The sequence below is a fragment of the Limanda limanda genome, chromosome 20 (assembly GCF_963576545.1).
Source record: "Limanda limanda chromosome 20, fLimLim1.1, whole genome shotgun sequence".
Classification (NCBI taxonomy): Eukaryota; Metazoa; Chordata; class Actinopteri; order Pleuronectiformes; family Pleuronectidae; genus Limanda; species Limanda limanda.
Genome location: NC_083655.1, coordinates 12,665,391 through 12,686,368, shown reverse-complemented (window position 1 = coordinate 12,686,368; position 20,978 = coordinate 12,665,391). Strand labels below are relative to the sequence as shown.

The 20,978-nt window shown below is 43.3% G+C and overlaps 2 protein-coding genes across 2 annotated transcripts in view; both read left to right on the top strand.

The window, feature by feature from the left end:
• Positions 1 to 1,298: 1,298 nt before the first annotated feature.
• On the top strand, positions 1,299 to 15,454 carry tnfrsf11a (tumor necrosis factor receptor superfamily, member 11a, NFKB activator). Its single transcript, XM_061093970.1, has 10 exons — positions 1,299 to 1,373; positions 6,057 to 6,135; positions 6,485 to 6,610; positions 7,488 to 7,634; positions 7,909 to 7,999; positions 8,635 to 8,711; positions 10,097 to 10,204; positions 10,610 to 10,659; positions 10,881 to 11,811; positions 15,171 to 15,454. The coding sequence occupies exons 1-10, from the start codon at positions 1,299 to 1,301 to the stop codon at positions 15,452 to 15,454; spliced, it is 1,968 nt and encodes a 655-aa protein (XP_060949953.1).
• Positions 15,455 to 19,272: 3,818 nt separating this feature from the next.
• The window catches only part of si:dkey-73n8.3 (uncharacterized protein LOC100150965 homolog), a 2,596-nt gene continuing 890 nt past the window's right edge, over positions 19,273 to 20,978 (top strand). The window contains 5 exon segments of the mRNA XM_061094308.1: positions 19,273 to 19,286; positions 19,600 to 19,715; positions 20,040 to 20,195; positions 20,351 to 20,455; positions 20,746 to 20,958. Coding sequence (XP_060950291.1) covers positions 19,273 to 19,286; positions 19,600 to 19,715; positions 20,040 to 20,195; positions 20,351 to 20,455; positions 20,746 to 20,958 — 604 coding nt within the window.

Below are 20,978 nucleotides of genomic sequence, written 5' to 3'. Positions count from 1 at the left end.
GCAGCTCGTATTCACAAATCACTTTTTACCTCTTAGGGTTCAACAAATTCTACAAGTTGAGACATTTACATTCTGTCCTTAACCCTCGAACTAGAGACATGAAAAACATCAAGAAGAGTCACAAGTGAGGGATCCTCCTCTCGGGACGGCCAGAGGTTGTTGCATGTAACAACACATCAACAAATTAACAAATTAACATAAGGGTAGACAGGGTCTAGCATGAATGCATCACTCTTGTTTGCACGAATAACACAAGATTGCTTCATTTTTTCCACCTTTTCTCTCTTGTGCCGACCAGCCTCGTGTTTTCTGCATTCAGGGCCTACCTGCAATTTAATATTTGCATAACTGTCACCTTGAGGAGAACATGTTCTCCACTTTACTGAACCCGCCCTCCCTGACCTGCCAAGTTTGGCTGCCTCTGATCTGCAATGCTCGGAGGGAAAAAACAGTTTTCCTCTCTTTCTCAGAATCTCTGTCCTCCCCACACCGGCACAGCTGCACTCGCTATTCTGCTAAATGAAAGACATTTGTCGACTGCAGAAATGCTCGTAACAGTTCCAGGTCTCACGCTCCAGAGCGGAGAGCAGCCGACTCGCCTCCAGGATGAATGGCTCATGCAGGAAGTGAAAGCTTTTTGATAGTCACCACATTATTTGCCTCTCGTGTGCGTTGGGTCACGTCTGAGTTCATCTCTGGTGTGAGGTCATGAAACCATTTTTAGACCCAAAGTGTCACTTCAGGAACTCCTCCAAAATAAACTCTCCAACTGTTTCTGCAGAGATGCTGCACAGTTGTGTGTCCAGTGTGTGAAGGTTCATGTCACACTCACACACTAACTGCCACATACACACACTCACTCATTCATTCATCCAGAAAGAGAGATCAGTGCACAGAGCCAGAGGGGTTGGGTTGGGGGGTGAACTTACTTCTTTCTTTACATGTGGCAACGTGGTGGGAGGAGCCCCAGTCACTCACTCGGCTTTTACAAGCTGTTGCATGCATCCTCTGCTCCACAACGCGTGGGTGAAAGCAGAAGGAAGATGAGAGGAGAGGAGAGGAGGGGAACTGGAACTGCAGCCTGACCGGGAATGAAGGCGCAGGAATGCCCCATGAGACGCTGCGGAGGCTCCGCCACATGTATGCGCGCAAGAAGAAGTGATTTACTGAGTTGAATCCCGAAGAGAAGAATCTGGATCTCGGTCTTGAGAGAGAGATCGTCGTCTTGGCTGAGAGAAAAAAGGGAAAAGTTTGTCCGAGAAGGAAGAAGGAGAAGGAGTCTTCATCCTCCAGCAGAGATGAGACGGAACTTTTCGACGAGTTGGATATTCCAAGGCTGGATAACGTGTGCGCTCGTCGCCTTTTACGCACAGGTAAAAACACCACTTCTGTGACTCATTAGCAATATGGAGTGTATTTATGAATAACAAACAGTGGATAGATGTTTTGTCTCCTATAACCTACTTCTAAGCGGCTGTCAAAAGTTTGTACATGAGTTGTTATGTGCCCAAAAAGAAGAGAATCGCGATGGAGAGTAGATGGAAGAGGAGAAATGTAACGGTGCCAACACCTGAGATGTTTTTGTACGGATTGAGGGGAAGAGAGATGATGGTTGAGTTCTGACTGGAAACAGTTTGTGTTTCATGCGCGGTCTGACCGCAAAAACGCCGCTGGCAGCAGGATGTTCTTCTCCCTCCACCAAACATTCCGGTTCTGGCCAAATGGCGCATCAGGACCCAGACAGCAGAAGTGGGCCTGCAGGGATCCAGAAAAGTTGCCACTGGCTTTATTCCCTACAGGTTAGGACTGGAAGATGGTGCCAGTTACGCACAATACGCAGTTGTGATGGTGACAGTGCCATTCTCCAATGGCATGGATACAAACCAAACCATTGAAATGACAACAATGCGTAATGTCTCTCACAGCATGATCCAAGGCCACAGTTTGATTTTAGTGGTGAGGAAAACGAGTGAATGGCCAATGACATGCTGTCCATGTTGTTGTGCAGTCCAAGCAGCTCTAACTCCATCCAGGTGGAGCAGTTTATAAGATGTGGTTGAGGCGGTGGGACTGCTGGGCACCAGTCATCCATCACAGGCTGTTTGTGTGCGCGTTACCGTAAACCAGCAGCATTACAATTTTCACTGGAACAGACGCTCCTTCTTCTCTGTTTCTCTCCGTCTTCTTTACTGGGATGTGTTGCAAGAGATGTGAGGATCCAGAGAGGTGATGGCACAGGAGCAAGAAGTCCCAGTTTTTTGTTTTTCAAGTATTGAGGCAAATAGAGTGAGGGAATTCAGATTTGATGCATGGAAAATGAGTCAGTGTGCACAGAGGAAGCGAGGAAATCCATCCTACGTTTTAAGGTGACACTGCAAACCATTGGCTCCGGTATGTTCTCACCGTGGTCTTGCCATCACTGACTCACTGTGTCCTCCAATAAAATCCCCCTTCACTTCTTGGTTTTCAACCACTTGGTCCAGAAAAGGTTCGAAAACCGTCTGTGTGATTGAGCAACACAGGATTAGTTCAAGATGTTCTGGGCTAAAAAAGTCAGTAGTTGTGTATTTTATTTAATAGTCTGTTTCCCCAGGCGTCGTCTGTTTGTCCACCTTTCTGTCATCCACCCGTCAAGAATTGCTCTCTGAGTCTCCTCTCCTTTTCCTTCATTTGACATTCAACCAAAAACTTTGAGCTTTTTCTCCATCAGTCCATCCATCCGTCCATCCATCTCTCCAGTAAAGTCTGTCATGGCTTGAGCAATAACACCACATTGCCTCAGGCCTGCAGATCCAAACTTGATTTCACTTTTCAGACAACAGACATTCAACTGCCTGATAAAATATGAAGCCTTATAATAACAACAGAGCTTTGTGTGGAAAGAGGGGGGATTATATTGGTCTTCAGGCCTCTGTGTGTCTCTAACACAGCCCGATCAAACTCTGTCAAGTTCCTTAAAACAATTAGCGCAGATTAAAGTTGCCCTTGGACGTGTTTCCAGCTTTTTTTTGGTCCCATGGTGGTTATAAGTCATCCTTCTCATCTTCAAGCTTGTTCCTTTTGTGTCAAAGCTGCTGCAATTATAAAATAAGTTAGACCCTTTGAGAAAACTTTACTAAATAGTCTCTTACATGTGCTGGATAACCATTGAAACGCTGCCAGTTTATGCCAACAAGACAAAACAACTGTATTATTATCATAATTTGTATTATATGAGGATGAATCCATAAAGGTCCTTCAGTGCCACATATGGTTTACAAGTATGGAAAGTATTTATTATGAGACTTTCAAAACTAGTAAAAGTCCTTATTTGTGCAGGTGGAACTTCAAAGGGGTTAGTTTTTTTATGGCAGTTTAAAAGAATGAACCCCAGGAGTAAACACAATACAAACATTCAGGCGTTGTGCAACATGCTCTTTTTTTTTACAACAACCTTATCACAGAGTGCTGAAATGCACACTCTGGCTCTTTAGGCCCGTTGCCAGCGGCTGCCGTGGCCGTTATGCAAATTCTCCCCTACTCTGACGGCAAAAAGGAATGTGTTGTGTGTCACACTCCTGATCCCACACATGCGGGAGGATTATTAAAAGATAAGAAAAAAAAAAAAGGCTGGAGCACTGAAACCCCACCCATTTCTTCTTTGAACAATCTGTTGGACACACACATTCATATATTACTGTATTTTTTACAGACTTAAAAGTTGAGGTTGGGTGTTCTATCTTTGCCGGTATGATAACCTATAATCATATAGGGTGGATCAGCGCTTTTCCTGTGACATTTCCTGTATATTTAGTTTGTCAAAACATTACGGCCTCACAGAACCGACAGCCAATGTTTAGATGTGGCCATCGGAAAACACACTTCCCAGAGTTATTTATGTGTGTTTATGATCCGTCTATCTATCTCTCTCTCTGTCTGTCGGTATGTCTGTTTAGCAGTCTGTCTGTCTGTCTGTCTGTCTGTCTGTCTGTCTGTCTGTCTGTCTGTCTGTCTGTCTGTCTGTCTGTCTGTCTGTCTGTCTGTCTGTCTGTCTGTCTGTTTGACTGTATCTATCCATCCATCCATCCATCCATCCATCCATCCATCCATCCATCCATCCATCCATCCATCCATCCATCCATCCATCCATCCATCCATCCATCCATCCATCCATCCATAGACATGAACATTGTCATGGGAACCGTACCTCCTCCTCTGTCACTTCTGTTTGCTGCAGCACATGCTCCTCGTTAGTGCTGTGGTCCGAGCGCCGTGCGTCATTTTTCCTCTGCAGAGATTCTGAAACAAAGACTGGCTGATGTACGAGCGACCGAGTGGAGGTAATTAAAAGCTTGCCAGCGTTCATGTTGCTCTGTTTTTGCCCGAGGCAAAAGACATTGAGACTGAACAGAATTTACTGTGGAGGTGTGAGAACGAAAGGGAGAGAGGAGGGGAGGGTGGTACTCACAATTAGATCTGGAGCTAAGTATTTTTATTTAAACTGAAGTTAAACTTCAATTTTCAGTTTTATTTTAAGATTTGATCATTGTGACAACCAGTTTTAACCAAAGGAATTTGAACATTTCAACAAAAGGAAAGTTAGCATTATAACTCTATAAATAATGTTATTGAAACTAGTCCTAAATATAAATAATCACCAAATTATTTTCACCAGTGCACAGTTTTGCATGAATGTGATATCCAAAGCCACATTACGAGAACTACCTCAAATGAAAGAAGTCATCTCAGAGAAAAAAGGTTTTTAAATCGTACTTTGACTTTTTAGTTGGCTCCACATCCTGTCCACTAACGTGGAGGAGGCGGGGCATATGACCTATACTGCCGCCAGCCACCAGGTGGCAACCTAGATGCTTTGGCTTAACTTTTTGGCTGTAGTATCGTCATCTTTCTTTAAATACAGTCAATAATTTGTGTCTTTATGAAGCTGCTGAAAGTTGCAGACACACAAATACACCATGAGAGAGAAAAGTGAGAGTTGGACACCATTTCAAATGTGTTTCCTCTGAATGTTGCTGCAGCACCAACACATTACTTTAGCTGTACAAATTACTTTTAGACTGAAACAGCATGTCATTTCATGGGAAAGACAAACATTGAGATGTGCTGAATGTGAAAAATGAAAAGAGTAAGGTCTTAGGACAGAGTCTATAGGTTGTGTTTTTCTACATTTTATATAGACACTGTGGCTTTGGCATCGTTTCTGTCATAACAGTCAGATTCTCTAATTCAGCAGTGTGGTGAGGGTGGCTGCAGGGTGGGTGTGTGCACTGTAAGTGTGTGTGAGTGTGTGTGGGAGCCTTGGCTTACCTTTGTGGCCTTTTTTTACTAGGGCTCCCAGATGTTTCCCTCTCTGGTTCCCCATGCTAAACTACAGATTGCACCGTTGAATCACAGCAGGAAACGCTATTTATAGCATTATTATAAGTTATAACAGGAGAACGAGCTTTTGGGAATAAACTCATCATTTTAGTGTCGGAGCAGCCAGCTGTTATTCGCATTATTTATGTAATGGACAAGTTGACTAATAGGGGACTCAAACACATGGGAATTATATTCGAATAGCTCACTAATATACAATAATAGAACATCTGGAGTCCAGTGTGTTCTAATCTGAAGGCAGTTGGAGTTGATTGCACATAATTCCAGTTGGTCTCTCCATGGGTAATTGGGTAGTACAGGGGGGTTTGGTTTGCCGGTTTGGAGGCTGTGCGCCGCTGTGGTCAGGTGCTTCTGAGGTGGCGGAAAGAATTCCTGGGCACGTCGTGGAAAACAACCATCCTCTTCCTCTCATTACTCACCGCCATCTCAAAATACCTCATGTGGATTTGAAAGATGGAGAAAGGACGGAGGAAGATGGCCTCAGAAGCGTGGCAGACATCAAGGGACGGATGTGAAGCACTGACGGAAAAGTGATATTTTTGATCGAGCGAAGCACGAATTAATATGGGAATCTTTTCTTGAAATACATTTAGTATCAGGCAGGACAGACAGACCTATAATAAGCTAAACTTACACAAAATAACACATCAGTTTATGTCTCGCTGTTTTTTTTTTAGGATGTGGAATCCAAAACTTTACCTTGTGATGAGACTCATTACGTAAGAGGCACCAGATGCTGCAAGAAGTGTGGGCCAGGTAAACACACACACACACACACACACACACACACACACACACACACACACACACACACACACACACACACACACATATGCTTAACCCTGATCTAAACACCTAATCCTCCTCTTAATTCTCACCTGAACATCTAACAGCCCTCTGAAGGGTTGATGTCTGGCCAAAATGTCCTCACAATGATACAAAGACATATAGGTGTACACGCACACACACAAACACACACACACACACACACAAAACACACACACACACACACACACACACACACACACACACACACACACACACACACACACACACACACACACACAGACCTCTGACTCTGTGTCTCACTTTTTGTCCCCACCAGGCTTCCGTATGCTCGCTGCCTGCACCGACTCTCACCCGACTAAATGTATCAAGTGCAATCGCGGTGAATACCAACCCGGCTGGACCGAAGAGGACCGCTGTCTCCAGCAGAAGTTCTGTGACCCGAGTCAGTACAAACATCTTGAAACAGGATGAAATCCTGACTTAAAGGTTCAGTGTGTAGGATTTAGTGGCATCTAGTGGTGAAGTTGCATGATGCAGCTGAATACCCCTCACCTCCCCCTCCCCTCCCCTTCCAAACGTAAACAAGAACCTGTGGAAGCCTTCAGTTGTCATAAAAACTCACAAGGCGTCTAGTTTGTCCAGTCTGGGCTACTGTAAAAAGAACATGGCGGCCTCCGTAGAGAGGACCCACTCCCGATGTAAATATGAAGTATTTAAATAAAAAGGGTCCATTCTGCAGTAAAGAAAGAAAGAAATCCCTTTACCCAAAGTCTCACACACTGGACCTTTGACTACAGACACTGAGTTTACACAGCAAAATGAAAAAGAGGAACAAAATTTCAATTTGTAATTTTGTAAGTTTCGCTCTATTCCTTCCTTCTCCAGCCTTTGCACCCTCCATCCATACTTCCTTTATTCCTTTCAGCCCTCTTACTCTCTACGTCCCTCTCTCCATTTATGCCCCTCCCACCCACCTCACTGGTTGGTACAGAGATGGAAGCCGGTCCGTCTAATTAGCTGTATGGTTTTCTGCCAATAGATCCCTTTCATCTAAATCTCACACACTGAACCTTTAATAATAACCTGTTTGAAACTAGGATTGATGTTTCCTAATAATTAGAATACACCAGAGAACCAAAAACCTACAATTTTGAATGTATCCAGTTTTTCAAACCTTAAACTATTGACGATATACTCGAAACAAAATGTAGGATTAAAGGTTTGCCTATTTATTGTCATACTATTGGGACCATCACAAAAACAATGTCCTGGTGATGTCATGGTATAATAACACTCCCCCTTTGACTCCCCCCTTGCAGTTAAGGGTTTCATGGAGAGGCCTGAGAACCCTGTGGCAGAGGAGCCGTGCCGCTGCCTCCCCCACCTCCAGTGCTACCCCATCAACTGTGAGTTCTGCGAGAGGATTCCCACCTGCAGTGCCGGATACGGCCTCGACGAGGATCCCGGTAAGAGTCTCAAAAGACACATCCGACATTTACGGAGGGATCGTGAACCGGAGAAGTGATACATTACATTACATGTCATTTGGCTGACGCTTTTGTCCAAAGCGACTTACAATTAGTACACTCATCATTTATTAGGGGCCATTTAGGGGTTCAGTATCTTGCCAAGGACACTTCGGCATGCAGATGGGGATTCAACCGGCAACCTTCTTGTTGGAGAACAACCACTCTACCCCCTAGGCCACAAATCTAACAAAAAATATGCTGCTCCTTTCAGAGTCCACGAACGGAAGGAAGGTCTGTGTGGCGTGTAAGAAAGGCTTCTTCTCTGCTGACAACAACGGAGAACAATGCAAACAATGGACTAAGTAAGTGTGGACGTTTGCACCCACACACACAAACACACACAGTTGCAGTAAATCCAAAGCAATCAGGCTCCGGCCCAACCCTTTTACACTCAGCACTGACTTTGCATTGACTTCCATTCAGTGTGTACAGCCTACTCAAAAGTGTATCCCTAACTTTGACCAGGACTAATTCAGGTTTAACCCCTAAACTTAACCTAACCACAATTCACATCTTATCACTAACTTTAAACAAGAGCTCAGAAAATCAATTTCGGTCCTAATGAGGTGTACAAGTTCTGCAAATATCCCAAAAGTAGTTAACAAAAAGAAGTACACACACACACACATACATATGCACTCACACAAACAGTGTTTAGACTGAGATTTTTTTTAAAGGAAAACGCAACCTGGTAGATCTCCTCACCACAAGCCAGAGCCTCCACTGCAGGCCGGAACTGTGATGATGATGATGATGATGGACTGAGAGAAGGAAAATCTCCCTTTTTTCCATCTCTCGCTCTCTTTCTGTTTCTTCATCACGGAGCTTTCCAGTGGTGGAGGCTGTCAGGCTGGTGTCACCTTGTAATGAACAAAATAACATATAACACATATGTCGTCTTTGGCCTTCATTGTTTTACTTTCCTCTTCTCTTTCAGCTGTAAGGCCGAGGGCAGGACTGAGACCCATCCAGGCAGCGCTCAGGCCGATGCAGCATGTGGACTCCCTGTGTCTGGTGAGACACGCTCTGTGGACACTGCCATACAAAGACCAGTCAATGCATGTGTAACATCTACTCAGGAGGAGATAAATGTCTAAGCGCCTAAATCTCAGAGATTAACGATATATGTTTTACTCATGACTGACAGTAGCTTTCACATATATATTGCCTCTAAAAAGTGTTCACCCCTCCTTGGATGTTTCAGCCTTTTGTTGCTTTTATACATGAAATCATGGTCAATATAATTTGGCTTTTTCGACAAGAATTTGCAAAAAAAAAACCCTCTTTAACATCGAAGTGAAAACAGATTTTTACAAAATAATGTCAATGAATTAAAAATATATAGTGTAAAATAAGTGTTTGCATAAATATTCACCCCCTTTAAAGTGTTCTCCTCTTAATGAGAGTTTGGTGTTTTCCTTTGTTGTAACAGGTAAAAAAATAGCAATAAGGTCAACAGTTTTCTTTATTGTCCTTCTATAATTTCATAAATGCAACAAACTAAAGTTTTAATATACATAGCATTACTATTTTTAAAACTTTATAAGCTGTGTTGTCAAATATGTTTTGCGGCTCCAGACAAATTTTTTATTTGGGGGAAGAGGGAGCAAAACGGCTCTTTTGATAGTAAAGGTTGCCGACCCCTGAGCTAGTTAAACATGTGTCAATTAGTTAAATGGAGACTGTGGGAGACTCCGAGGTCGATTGGAAGAAGGTTCTTTTGAGACAAAAATTTTGCTTTTTGGCCATCAGACTAGACGCTATGTTTGACGAACACCAAACTCTGCTCATTACCACAAATACACCATCTCCTCAGTGAAGCATGGTGCTGGCAGCATCATGCTCTGGGGATGCCTCTCAGCAGCAGGCTCTGGAAGGCTTGTAAAGGTATAGGGGAACATGAAAGCAGAAAAATATCGTCAAATCCTGGAGGATAATCTGACTCAGTCTGCGAGAGAACTACGATTTGGGAGAAGATTTATTTTCCAGCGATACAACGACCCCAAGCCTACAGCAAAAGCTACACAGAAATGGCTCTAAGGCAACAAGGTGAATGTTCTGGAGTGGCCAAGTCCAAGCCCAGATCTAAAAAATATTGCAGTGTCCAGATGTCCTGATTGAGACATATCCACACAGACTCAGTGCTGTGATTGCAGCCAAAGGTGCATCTACCAAATACTGACCTGAAGGGGGTGAATATCTATGCAATAATTTTTGTAAAAATCTGTTATCACTTTGATATTAAAGAGGGTTTTTTTTTCAAATTCTTGTCAAAAAAAGCCACATTATATTGACCATGATTTCATGTATGAAAGCCACAAAAGGGTGATACATCCAAGGGGGGAAAATATTTTTTTAGGCATTGTAAAACATGATCTGTGAACTTGTCTCTCTTGCAGGTGCCACCCCCTCCTGGGTCATAGTTTCTGTTCTGTCCGTCATCACCGTTCTGTGTCTCCTCATCCTGCTGCTCTTCTGCTACAAGGACAAACTGAAGTTACTCTCAGGTAAGCTGCAGCCCCGTAAATGTAGATACATAGATCTGACTTGCTGTTTGTACTAGTTCTCTATTTATAGTACGTGAGAATGCAAATGTCTGAGTCAGTTGCTGCCGTCATTTTCCGAGACTTTTAGAGTGAGTGGGTGTGTTGATGACATGTCAAACACACGAGAGATGCAAAACAGGAAGAATGTAAATATGAGAGGCTCCATACACGTAGAAGACAACGAGAAACGAGATGTGCTGGAAACAAAACACATTTTCCTGTTGTTGTGAATGTGTCCGACCTGCACAATCTCCTTCTGCGTTCTTTGTATTAGAAAGATCCGGCGGTTTCCGGGGTTCGTGGCTGAAAATGGGTCATGATTCATCCTCTGTATTTTAACGTAGAATGTGTTGTTTCTTTGTCCAGTGAATCTGCGATCCTGTGTTCAGAATCTGAAGAGTACAAGGATACAGCAGGTAAAGTGGAATTACAGTTTAAAATACACACAAATCCACTGCATTGCATGAAGTTGCATGTGCATGTTAGATAGTTCTTTTTATATATGGCTCAATGAGGCACAAATACAGCCAAAGTCTCTTATTTTGGGTGCATACCACTTTTTGAAATCATATTTCATACAATTCACAGAAAACAATGGTTATTCTCACTGCTTATCTCCTTGCTTTTTTTGTTCTAGGATACATTGGACCCTCTTTACCACAGTGGGGGTCCTAAGTGTTCACCCTGTGAGATCACCAAACTCATCTACCAATCACCACACAACCCATCAGATGAGCCCCTCTGCACATTCCCCACCTCTGCTCCCGACGTCAAGGTCTCGCTGCCCTTCACCGGGGAACTGACAGAGAAGGCAGCGACCAAGGGGAAGACGGTGACGGAGGAGCGACAGAACGAAGGGTCTGGAGAACCGGAGGAGGTGTCGGAAGAGGAGGAGGTCCCCAGCATGCCCCCTCTCATGGCGGGTTCCTGCGTGTGTGTCATCCCTGTTCGCGAGCCACTGGAAGTCGGGGAGAACGAGGACTGCAGCCAGGCGGTCTGCCCCGGGACACCAGGAACCTGCTCGTGTGGAGGGCTGGACGGAGAGAGGGATGGAGATGAGAGTGGGAAAGAAGAGAGGAGTGAGAGTGGAGAGAAGGGCAACCGGGATCAAGAAAAGATGGTTTTGCGCAAGAGTGAAACGGGTGCTGCGTCCCTCGTGTCTCTCTCTGCTCCACTCCTCCACGGCTCCTCTGTCGTCCCTCCATCCAGCCCACGTCCTGAACTCTGCCTGCCTCTGTCCCAGGCTCTGGTGTCGCCGGAGTTCAAACCCAACATGGCCGACGGGTCACCGCTGAAACAGGAGGAGTTATACAGACTGGCGAGCACAGACACCACCTCAGCCGTGAATAGCACAACCTCTGCGATGACGTCAGTCAGTCCCCTGATGACGTCCTCGTCGGTTAGAGATCTGTACCTGGACAACCCCCCCGAGGCCTCTGGCCCGGAGCAAGGCCAGGGTCTTTCCTGGGAGAATAACAGTGGCAACAAGCTCTCGTGTGGGGAGTCAGAACTGCAGTGCTCCCCCGAGAGCCTCCACAGTCAGCTGGCGGAACCAACGCTTACCTCAGGTGGGTGCACATTTCAAACTTCAAGATTTGAAACAGGCAGAACTAAATAAATATAAAATGAAATATTATGAAGGCTGAAAATAATTTTAACCTGAGTACTTGAACATATCACATCTGCTTTAGAACCAGGATGGATTTAAAAATTCTCTAACTAGCACCATTGTTAACATTCTGCTTTAGCAATATTTGATGTTTTTATATATTGTTCTGTCTTAATATGTTCTACTTCATGGAAAGAACCTTGAGCGGCATTTTATAGTATAAATATAAATAAATAAATGTATAAAATATTATTATTAGAAAAAAAAATATATATATATACTAAATCAACATTATGAGTTACGAAAAGAAATGTAAGTAAAAGTTTGGACAATTTGTCAAGAAAGTCCAAAATTGTGTTTTCTTTTGCCTAACTATCTAATTATTTTTTATATTATTTTAATTTGCTCTTATATTCTTTAAGTTGTTCTTTTACCTAATTGTCTCACAATTTTGACTTAATAAAATTCTCTCAGTTGGTCAATTGCCACTTCATCCGTATTAATGAGTATTTTTACTTTATAATATACAATATATAACTTTAATAACCTATGAACTTTGATATTTTTTTAATAAAGAAATGAAATAGGTTCACATTTATATATGTATGCATATAGATCACAGGGTCCGTGTCCTCTGGGGAGAAAGGCTAATTTCAAAGCCTGTGAGAGCAGGGTTGTGTTTTCCAGGTGGGGCCTGTGCTCAGTGTTTGTGGAGGCAGTCACCACTGTGCTGCCACAGGGTCGAACCCATACATGATTTCATACACTGCATTACAGAGCTCCCTCTCCACAAAGTAGGTGGGACCAGCCACCAAGAATAACACAATGAAATTTGTGTTGGTTTAAATGGAAAGTTTTACTGTCACACACTTGAACTTTGTATTGTTCTTTCAAAGGGCTCCGCACACAGACACACACGCACGCACACACGCACGCACGCCGCCGAAGCAGAAAAAAAAAATCTCCGGGAAGCATATTTGTGTATTTGTGCTTCGGCCACTGGGTGGTTATGGTTACTTACAAAAGCAGTATTATCAGAACAGTCTGATCGGGACAGTGGTTAGCTCAAGCTGGGGCATCATTAGGTGAACGAGCTCAACACAGCTTATAACAGAGGATGGGTTACAATAGGAGAACGTGTGTGTGTGTGTGTGTGTGTGTTTGAGAGTGTGTGTGTGAGTGTGTGTGTGTGTGCGCGTGTGTGTCGTTTTAAAGAAATATGCCTTATTGACGCCGGTATTGCGAGTTGGACCCTAAATTTCAGGAGACCACACAGGGAGCAGCGTTTGTGTGTGTGTGTGTGTTTGGTGAGCCAGCGAGCCGCCAGAACCACACTCCAACATACAGTGTAAAGTGTGTGTGTGTGAATGTGCATCGGTGTGCATCAGCGTGAACTGTGCCATCGACAAAGCTCCCGTTTACCCAGAGTTCCATTGGGGTTGCGCAAAAAGTGACCACAGCTTTAATTGAAGCAAGATGTGTAGCAGCTTGAGAAATACTTTTTATAACCCTGCCTACCCAACAAAAACACACATACACACAACACACACACTCTCTCCCATAGAGAAACTTGTGAAGACTATTTTGGACTGACAAATGACACGTTTTGAACTCCGTTTCCCATCATGCAGTAATGGCAGCTGATTAAAAGACTTCCCGCTCGTGCTATTTTAAGGTGAAGCGCGGGTCGGAGGTTTCACACAAGTCTCACACATCGAAGCTGTCCGTTAGACCACGTAAACCTCATCTGTAGGCCACTCAGAGGCTCCACCAGAGCTGGTTAGGACGTTAAATACTTTTTGTTTCAATGGCTCCTCAGACAAGCTAATGACCCAGATTCAAACTGGCAGCTCACCAGGTAAAGTAAGCAAGAACTTTGAGGGAAAACTGTGCATGAGTGTGGTTCTCCCGCAGATTAAACAGGCTGAGGGTTCTATAGAGTTCAAATTGACCCCCGTCTGAGTTGTATTGCTAGATTTGTTGGGCATCCAACAAAAAATAGAAAGTCAGCTTGGTATTAAGGGAGGATAAACAGAAGAAGCCAAGCAGATTCCACAGAGCTTTGTTTTCAAAGTTGTGGTGAAATGTCATAGTTTTTAGCTGAACCTCTCAGACTGGTATTCCGGGAAAAGGGCTCTCAGATGGAGGAACACAGAGACACACTCTCGGGGAGTGTGTCTGATTGTGTGTTTGTCTGTCTGTGCAACTTTGTGCGTGTGCTGTGTGTGCTTTTCTCTGTGTGTGTGTTAGTGTAAAAATGTTTGCCTTGCTCAGATTTACTGATATTGTCTGTGTATTTGTGTGTCTCTGCGCGTGTGTGTGCTTTTCTCTGTGTGTGTGTATAAGTGTAAAAATGTTTTCTAGAGTCTGTTTGTTTGGATTTACTTGGAGCATGTGTGTGTGTGTGTGTGTGTGTGTGTGTGTGTGTGTGTGTGTGCGTGTGTGTGCGCGTGCTGCATGTGTGAATAAATGAAACATGAGCTGAGCTGTGAGTCACGGAGGGTCGGCTTGTTTTGTCGGCTGGGAAGTCAGACTGGCGGCTGGATAAAATAGGAACCAGAGGCTTAATGTGTTGAGTTGCGGCTTGCAAAACAAAATAGAATCAGAATCAGGTTTATTGGCCAAGTAAGTTTGCACAAACAGGGAATTTGACTCGGTAAAGTCAAATTCCCTGTTAGAAGCAGCTGATCACATAATCAACCCGATTGGCTCAAATTCACGTGTGAACCGTACACAGAGTTAGTGCAAATGATTTTGAGGCATTTGCAGAAACTCGTTATTGGAGGCAGTAAAAGTTCAAAAGAGTTGAGCAGCACTTTTTTTTTTTTTAATTGTATTCTGCCATGTCTGTAAAACCCTAAACCAAATGGATGTGTTTTGAAAGCCCTGGAGTTTCTCACGCTAAAAGAATTCTGGACATTCTGACACAAATATGGCAGAAAAGGATGTGATATGGCAATCTGTGCAGCCGCGGCCTCTCTGTGGTCGTCGTGCGCGGTCATCACGCCCACTGACCGTTTGTCATCCGAGGTTAAGTCCCGTCTTCATGTACGTATGCATAGGAGAACCTCTTCCTGTGTGTGGGAGGAGAATTTGACAGCATATATATTTATATTTCCACTGATTTGTCAATAAGATGACTCTGTACGTTTTCTATACCAGAATAGGGAAGTTGGGGATGTTGAGGTCAGACGCCAGAAGCACCATTTTTTGTCAAATGCAAAAAACTAAAATGAATACGAGGAAAAACATTACCTCTAATAACCTTTGATCGCTTTTCTGGTGCCAAACTTCTCACTATCTCTTCTTTTTTTTCAGGTCAGGTGTCGGGGAACAACAACACCACCTTCATCTCCAGCGGTCAGGTGATGAACTTCAGTGGTGAGGTCATCGTCGTCTATGTCAGCCAGACATCCGTGGGCAGCGACGGAGCCGGGCTTGACGATGCCGTCCGAAGCCCGGTCCAGGAAGAGGCCAACGAGACGGCTCCGTATTTACAACGCGCTGCCAGGTCACGAGGGGAGGGCTTGTCTCGTGTCACGGTGCAAGACGAGACGCTGCCGGTGCAAGAAGTGATGGCAGAGCGGCCGCCGGGGAAGTGAACAGTGGCTGTGTCAGCCCAGTCCATCAACTCAATAACTATCAGATAAACAAGTGATCTCTGATCATTCTTGTTGGTTACGTCACCTTGTGTATCTTAGCTCCCAGTGAAATGGCAAAAAACTGTTTGTCCTAGAATGTAAATAAAGATGGATGACGTGTCTCCACCTCTTTCCAGTATCCAGAAATCAAGCAAAAACATCCTGGAAGCCCTCTTGTGCAGTTGGTGGAGTAGCGATCAGGTGATGGAGCCACGTTATTGTGGTCTCCCCAATATACCCACTTGACCAATCGCGAGTCGGTCTCAGCTGTCAATCCTAACTTTTCTAACCCTTTTTTTGTAGCATTAATTAATAAAATCTAAATCACGAGAAAAATGTTTGAACAAACTTTGGACTGGAACTATCTTTGAGAAATATACTTATTTGTTGTTTAATTTGACTTTTTTTCTGGTCCATCTCCCATCTACTTACAGCGAGAAGGTTAGTTTATGACCTATACTGCTGCCAGCCACTAGGTGGTGATTGAGGCATTTAGGCTTCACTTTGGAGGAGCTGTCATGGCGTCAATCTTCATATCCAATGTGTGGTTGTCACATACCAGCTTCTCATAGCCAGGAAGACTTTTAATTACAGTGAATCCGACCAATCCGCTGAGTGACGAGGCAACTTTATTGAAAAGTGTTATTCTTTGGAAAGTAATCAAACAGTAACTCGTCTCTCCTCAGACATTAGTCACTGAACGTAGCCTCGGGCACTTCTCCTCAAACATGCCTTTTTTTATTTCCAGTGGAAAGCTGCAGGCTCCTTCACATGGAAACTCCCTTCATTCCAGACATTGATGGGGAATTTTGTTGGGAATTGGATGTGGAACTAGAGTTCAGACTGGAACAATGTCATGCTTTTATGGTTGTATGGAAATCGCAGCCGGGTCTCGATACAGAGGAGTTATTGCACTTCCCATTTCCCACCTTTAGACAGTAAAGGTTAAAGCCTGCAGCATTTTTAACCAGTTTGAATCTGACCTTTGGGTAATTTTAGCAGTTACATAACAAAATATCCACCATGTGGAAATAACTGCCAAGAAAATAAATATTTTTTCAGGGAAGTAAACGGAATCTAGTGGCTACAGAAAGATCTGAGGGTAGAGTCAAAGTTGAGATGAGTTTTCATTCTCTGGTTTGCAGAGTCTAACAAAAGCTATTTTACAGAAAAGAGACACATCCAGTTTTGGTACGATGCTTGTTTATCCTTGCCTTTTTTTTAATTCTCTCCTTATTGCACCACAGGTGCAGTTTGTGTCAAATAAAAAATGCTATGCATTTGATAAGCTATTTTATTACCAGTTTGTTTTGTTTCATTGTGTTTTAATGTTCAAGCCCTAATGAAGAAAAACCTGTTTGTAATATTTTCTTTCAGATGATTTTTTTCAGAGCAGATTGTTTATGTAATATTTCAGATTCATATGTGATCAATGTTTGTAAATATTTCCAAAGAGAAAAAGAAGCAAGATGTATCTGAGATATAAGACTGATCCCTTTGTGCTTTCTCTCATTTGATTTGTGGTGTGGATGTGTGAACCATGAACAGCTGGTAGAACTCACACATCCTGAGCCCATCACATGTCTGCAGCCTCAGTAATTATGTACATATCAATCAAATCTATTGCAATGAATGACTGAAAGAATATTTTGATTGAAATAAAAATATGTTTTGCATCTAATCCTTTCCGGGATGGCTGCCATCCTGACCCTGTGGTTTCTCTCTAGTCAACTCTTCTCCGATTCCGACAGAATCACAACGCGAGGGTCGTTTATCTCCTCGGGATGATCTATAATCTTTTTGCGAAGCGATGCTAATTACACATGTGGCGAGGACTCTTTGTCTCCGTTGCTGTGATGACAGGCGGTCGGGCGGCCTTTCATCAGGCCTGGCGATGGCGAGCAGCTGTGAGGGGAAACTAATCTCGCCGTCAGACCAACAAGCGTCACAGAGAGACCACATGAGAGGAGCTGGCTGCACATTTAGACCTGGTTGGGCCGACAGGAGTATGTTTATATATATATATATGTGTGTGTGTGTATGTGTGTGTGTATGTGTGTGTGTGTTCCAGTCTTGTCTCAGCTTATTTTATGGTTGTTTGTGAGAAACAGGAAGTTATGACTGGCTTTCACATGGTTTACATGAGATCTGGCCCGACAACACAGAACCTCACTGGAGCTTTAAATGATTTTAGCGCTCTGTGTGTGTGTGTTTACTTGTACAGATATCTTTGTGAGGACATTTTGGCCGTTCCTCACTTTCTGACCCACCTTTAACGGGCTGTTTGAGGATTAGGATCTGGTTTTATGGTTAGAGTAAGAATTAGGTTAGGGTTAGATATAGGTAAGGGTTAGGATAAGGCATTTAGTTGGATAGTTAAGGTTAGAGTCAGGGCCTAAGGAATATATTATGTCAATTATTGTCCTCACTAAAACAGAAGTACGAATGTGTGTATGTGTGTGTGAGAGAAAACAGTCTCTCGTTTGAAAGGAGATATGTAGGAGGTCACCCCCCAGTGGCACTTTCCTGCTATAGCACAACAAAAAAAATATATCCTTAATCCACCGGATATCACCTGTGGTATCATTTAAACCTTAAAATAAAAACAACACATTAACACCACAACCAAAACTTATATCAGTAATAAAATTAAAGCGGGAGAAAGTGATTCTTAAACTCAATACAATTTTATTACAAATTAATTTTTTATTTAGAAAGGAACTCCTTCATTAACTGGAAGAAACCTCTGGAACCAGACTCAGGACAAAAGGCCATGTACCTCGCCCGATTGGGATGAGCTGGGAGGGGGAGAGAGAGAGTAGGAACAGTTGTGTAACCATCATTTTCAAGCCTCGTCAGACTACTGGTTAAAATGAAAATAATAAGAGTTATATTTAAACTTGGAATGGTTTTATTAATTATATCATGAATAATAATACAATAATCACGATGATAATAGTTTTTGTTATTGGGCAGTGTCCTGCAGCTCAGAGAGAGACAGAGAGAGAGAGAGAGAAAAGAGCAAACTATGGGATAGAAAGAGCACAGCTAGTCACATGTTCTAAAGTAAATGAGTGATGGTTCAACTTTCACTGTGAAGGATCCGATAATGTGATGTTATTGGTTCCAAGCAGTAATCAGAATAACATGCTCACATTAGACCTTCCTGTGGAAAGCACCAGGAACTCCACAGTGGTGAAAGGCTGAAATTACAGTCGCCTCACCTGCGGATCCAGGTTTTTCCAATCTCAGCCGCAGAATCATGGCAGCCAAATGATCAAATCATGACACAAAGGGATTTGAATAGGAGGAATTGCTTTCAAATCAAATCGTCCAAAAGCAGATGGAGAGACTGGGCCACGTGAACAGGCAGAATAAACATTTATATATATAAAAAATACATAGGCATATAAGGCTTTTCATAAACATACATAAAGCCTCTCTGTTACTTTGGCTTATTTAAACACATTAGCGCATGTCATGAGATTGCCCTCCTGGAAGCATGTTGAAATTTCATCTTAATTGATTTGTACGATTGAGGCCTTTCAACAGAAGGGGATTTGTATCCAATTGTGACGTCTCAATGCACGATGACTGATTCTTCAACGGACATAATGCTGTCATTCTTTCTTCCTCTCTCTCCCTCCCTTCCCTTTTCTCTCTCTCTCTCTCTCATATTAGTCCTCTGTTTTTTTTTTCCGGACCTGAGTCTTCATGCATCACGTCTGAGATAAGTAGTCGCTCAGATTTTTAGAAAGGATTTTGGAATTTTTGTAAAAATGCAAGCAGTCAGGTAAGAAACGTCTTATGCTGGATATCATACAAGTGGAACTGGCTTGTCTTTTTGTTCCTGGGTAAAACAGTGTTATTTCAGTTATAAGTACCAGATGTAAGCCCGGTGCATGATGGGTGTGACCTTTAACTTTATACAACACGATGGCTGTATAGTTTCTGAAAAACATTGTTTTGCCATCTACTAATTGAGAAACTGTTAGGTAACAAACATGTCATGTAAACGCTTTAATGTTTTTTTTATTCTAATGATGGTTAAAGGATGGATTTCATGTTCTGTGTCTTAATTTCTACCTTCACACTACATCCCTCAGGTCTCTGTTTGTCTCCCAGTGGTCCTCAGATGTGTCCCTGGAGGGAAAGACAGCCATCGTGACGGGGGCTAATGTGGGCATTGGAAAAGAGACGGCCAAGGACCTGGCCAGCAGAGGCAAGTGATCAGAGCTGTGCATTTTAAAGACAGAATAACGAGTGATTAAAAGTGACATGTTCTTAGTTTTTTACCTGTGTGAGTGATAGTAGCTGTGTGGAAAAGATTTAATAATGAAAAGCTTGTGCAAGAAAAACTAATCACACGTTAAAGTGTTTTTCTGAAGCCAAAAATGCTCATGAAAATGGGTTCCTGCTATTTCTAAATATAAGAGAGTTGAAATCATGAGATCAGAGAGTGCTCAACTTCACCTCACCATGATCAGATTTCAACGTGCATGCTCATGCAAGCATGCACACCAGTAAGAGGCATTCATCTCGACAGGTGCCCGGGTGATTTTGGCGTGCAGAGACATGGCAAAGGCAGAGCAGGCCGTCCGTGACATCATGAGGGAAGTGGAGGGGGCCAAGGTGGTCGCCAAGCAACTGGATCTCGCTGACACCAAGTCGATCTGCCTGTTTGCCGAGAACGTCTACAACAGTGGGTTACACACACACACACACACACACACACACACACACACACACACACACACACACACACACACACACACACACACACACACTACAGTAACATAAACTTCCATATACAGCATTAGATATATAGACTCAGGTAACGGATATTCTGTTTCCCAGGTGAAAAGTATCTTCACTTCCTGATCAACAATGCAGGCGTGGCTATTTGCCCTCACGCCCTGACGGTGGATGGATACGAGTTGCAGTTTGGAGTCAATCACTTGGGTAGGAGATGGAAATAGTGTATGAAGTTTGTGTGCATCAGGTCAGGAAGGTTGTCACTGTATTAAGCAATAGGCAGGGGCGTAAAAAGGAAATTTTGGGCCCACTAAATTGATAAAAATGTCTGTTGCCCTAGTTTGCATCAAAAGACCAAATGATCAACCGTGTTATTTCACGGTCTGTTCTCATCAACCGTGTAAATCTTTTGTGTATTTTTTAAAAGATGCATTTATTTCTAAATGGTCTACACTTTTTCAATCTCTGTACTTCCAACCCCTGTCCTCCCTCTCAAGGCCATTTCTTCCTGACCTTCCTGCTACTCGACTTGCTGAAGCACTCTGCCCCAGCCCGCGTCATCAACCTGTCCTCGGCGGCTCACGCCATGGGCAGGATCCACTTCGAAGACCTCAGCGGCGAGAAGGACTACCACCCCGTGCGGGCGTACGCTCAGAGCAAGTTGGCCAACGTCCTGTTCACCAGGGAGCTGGCCAAGAGGACTGAGGGTAGTAAAGGGAACATGCAGCGT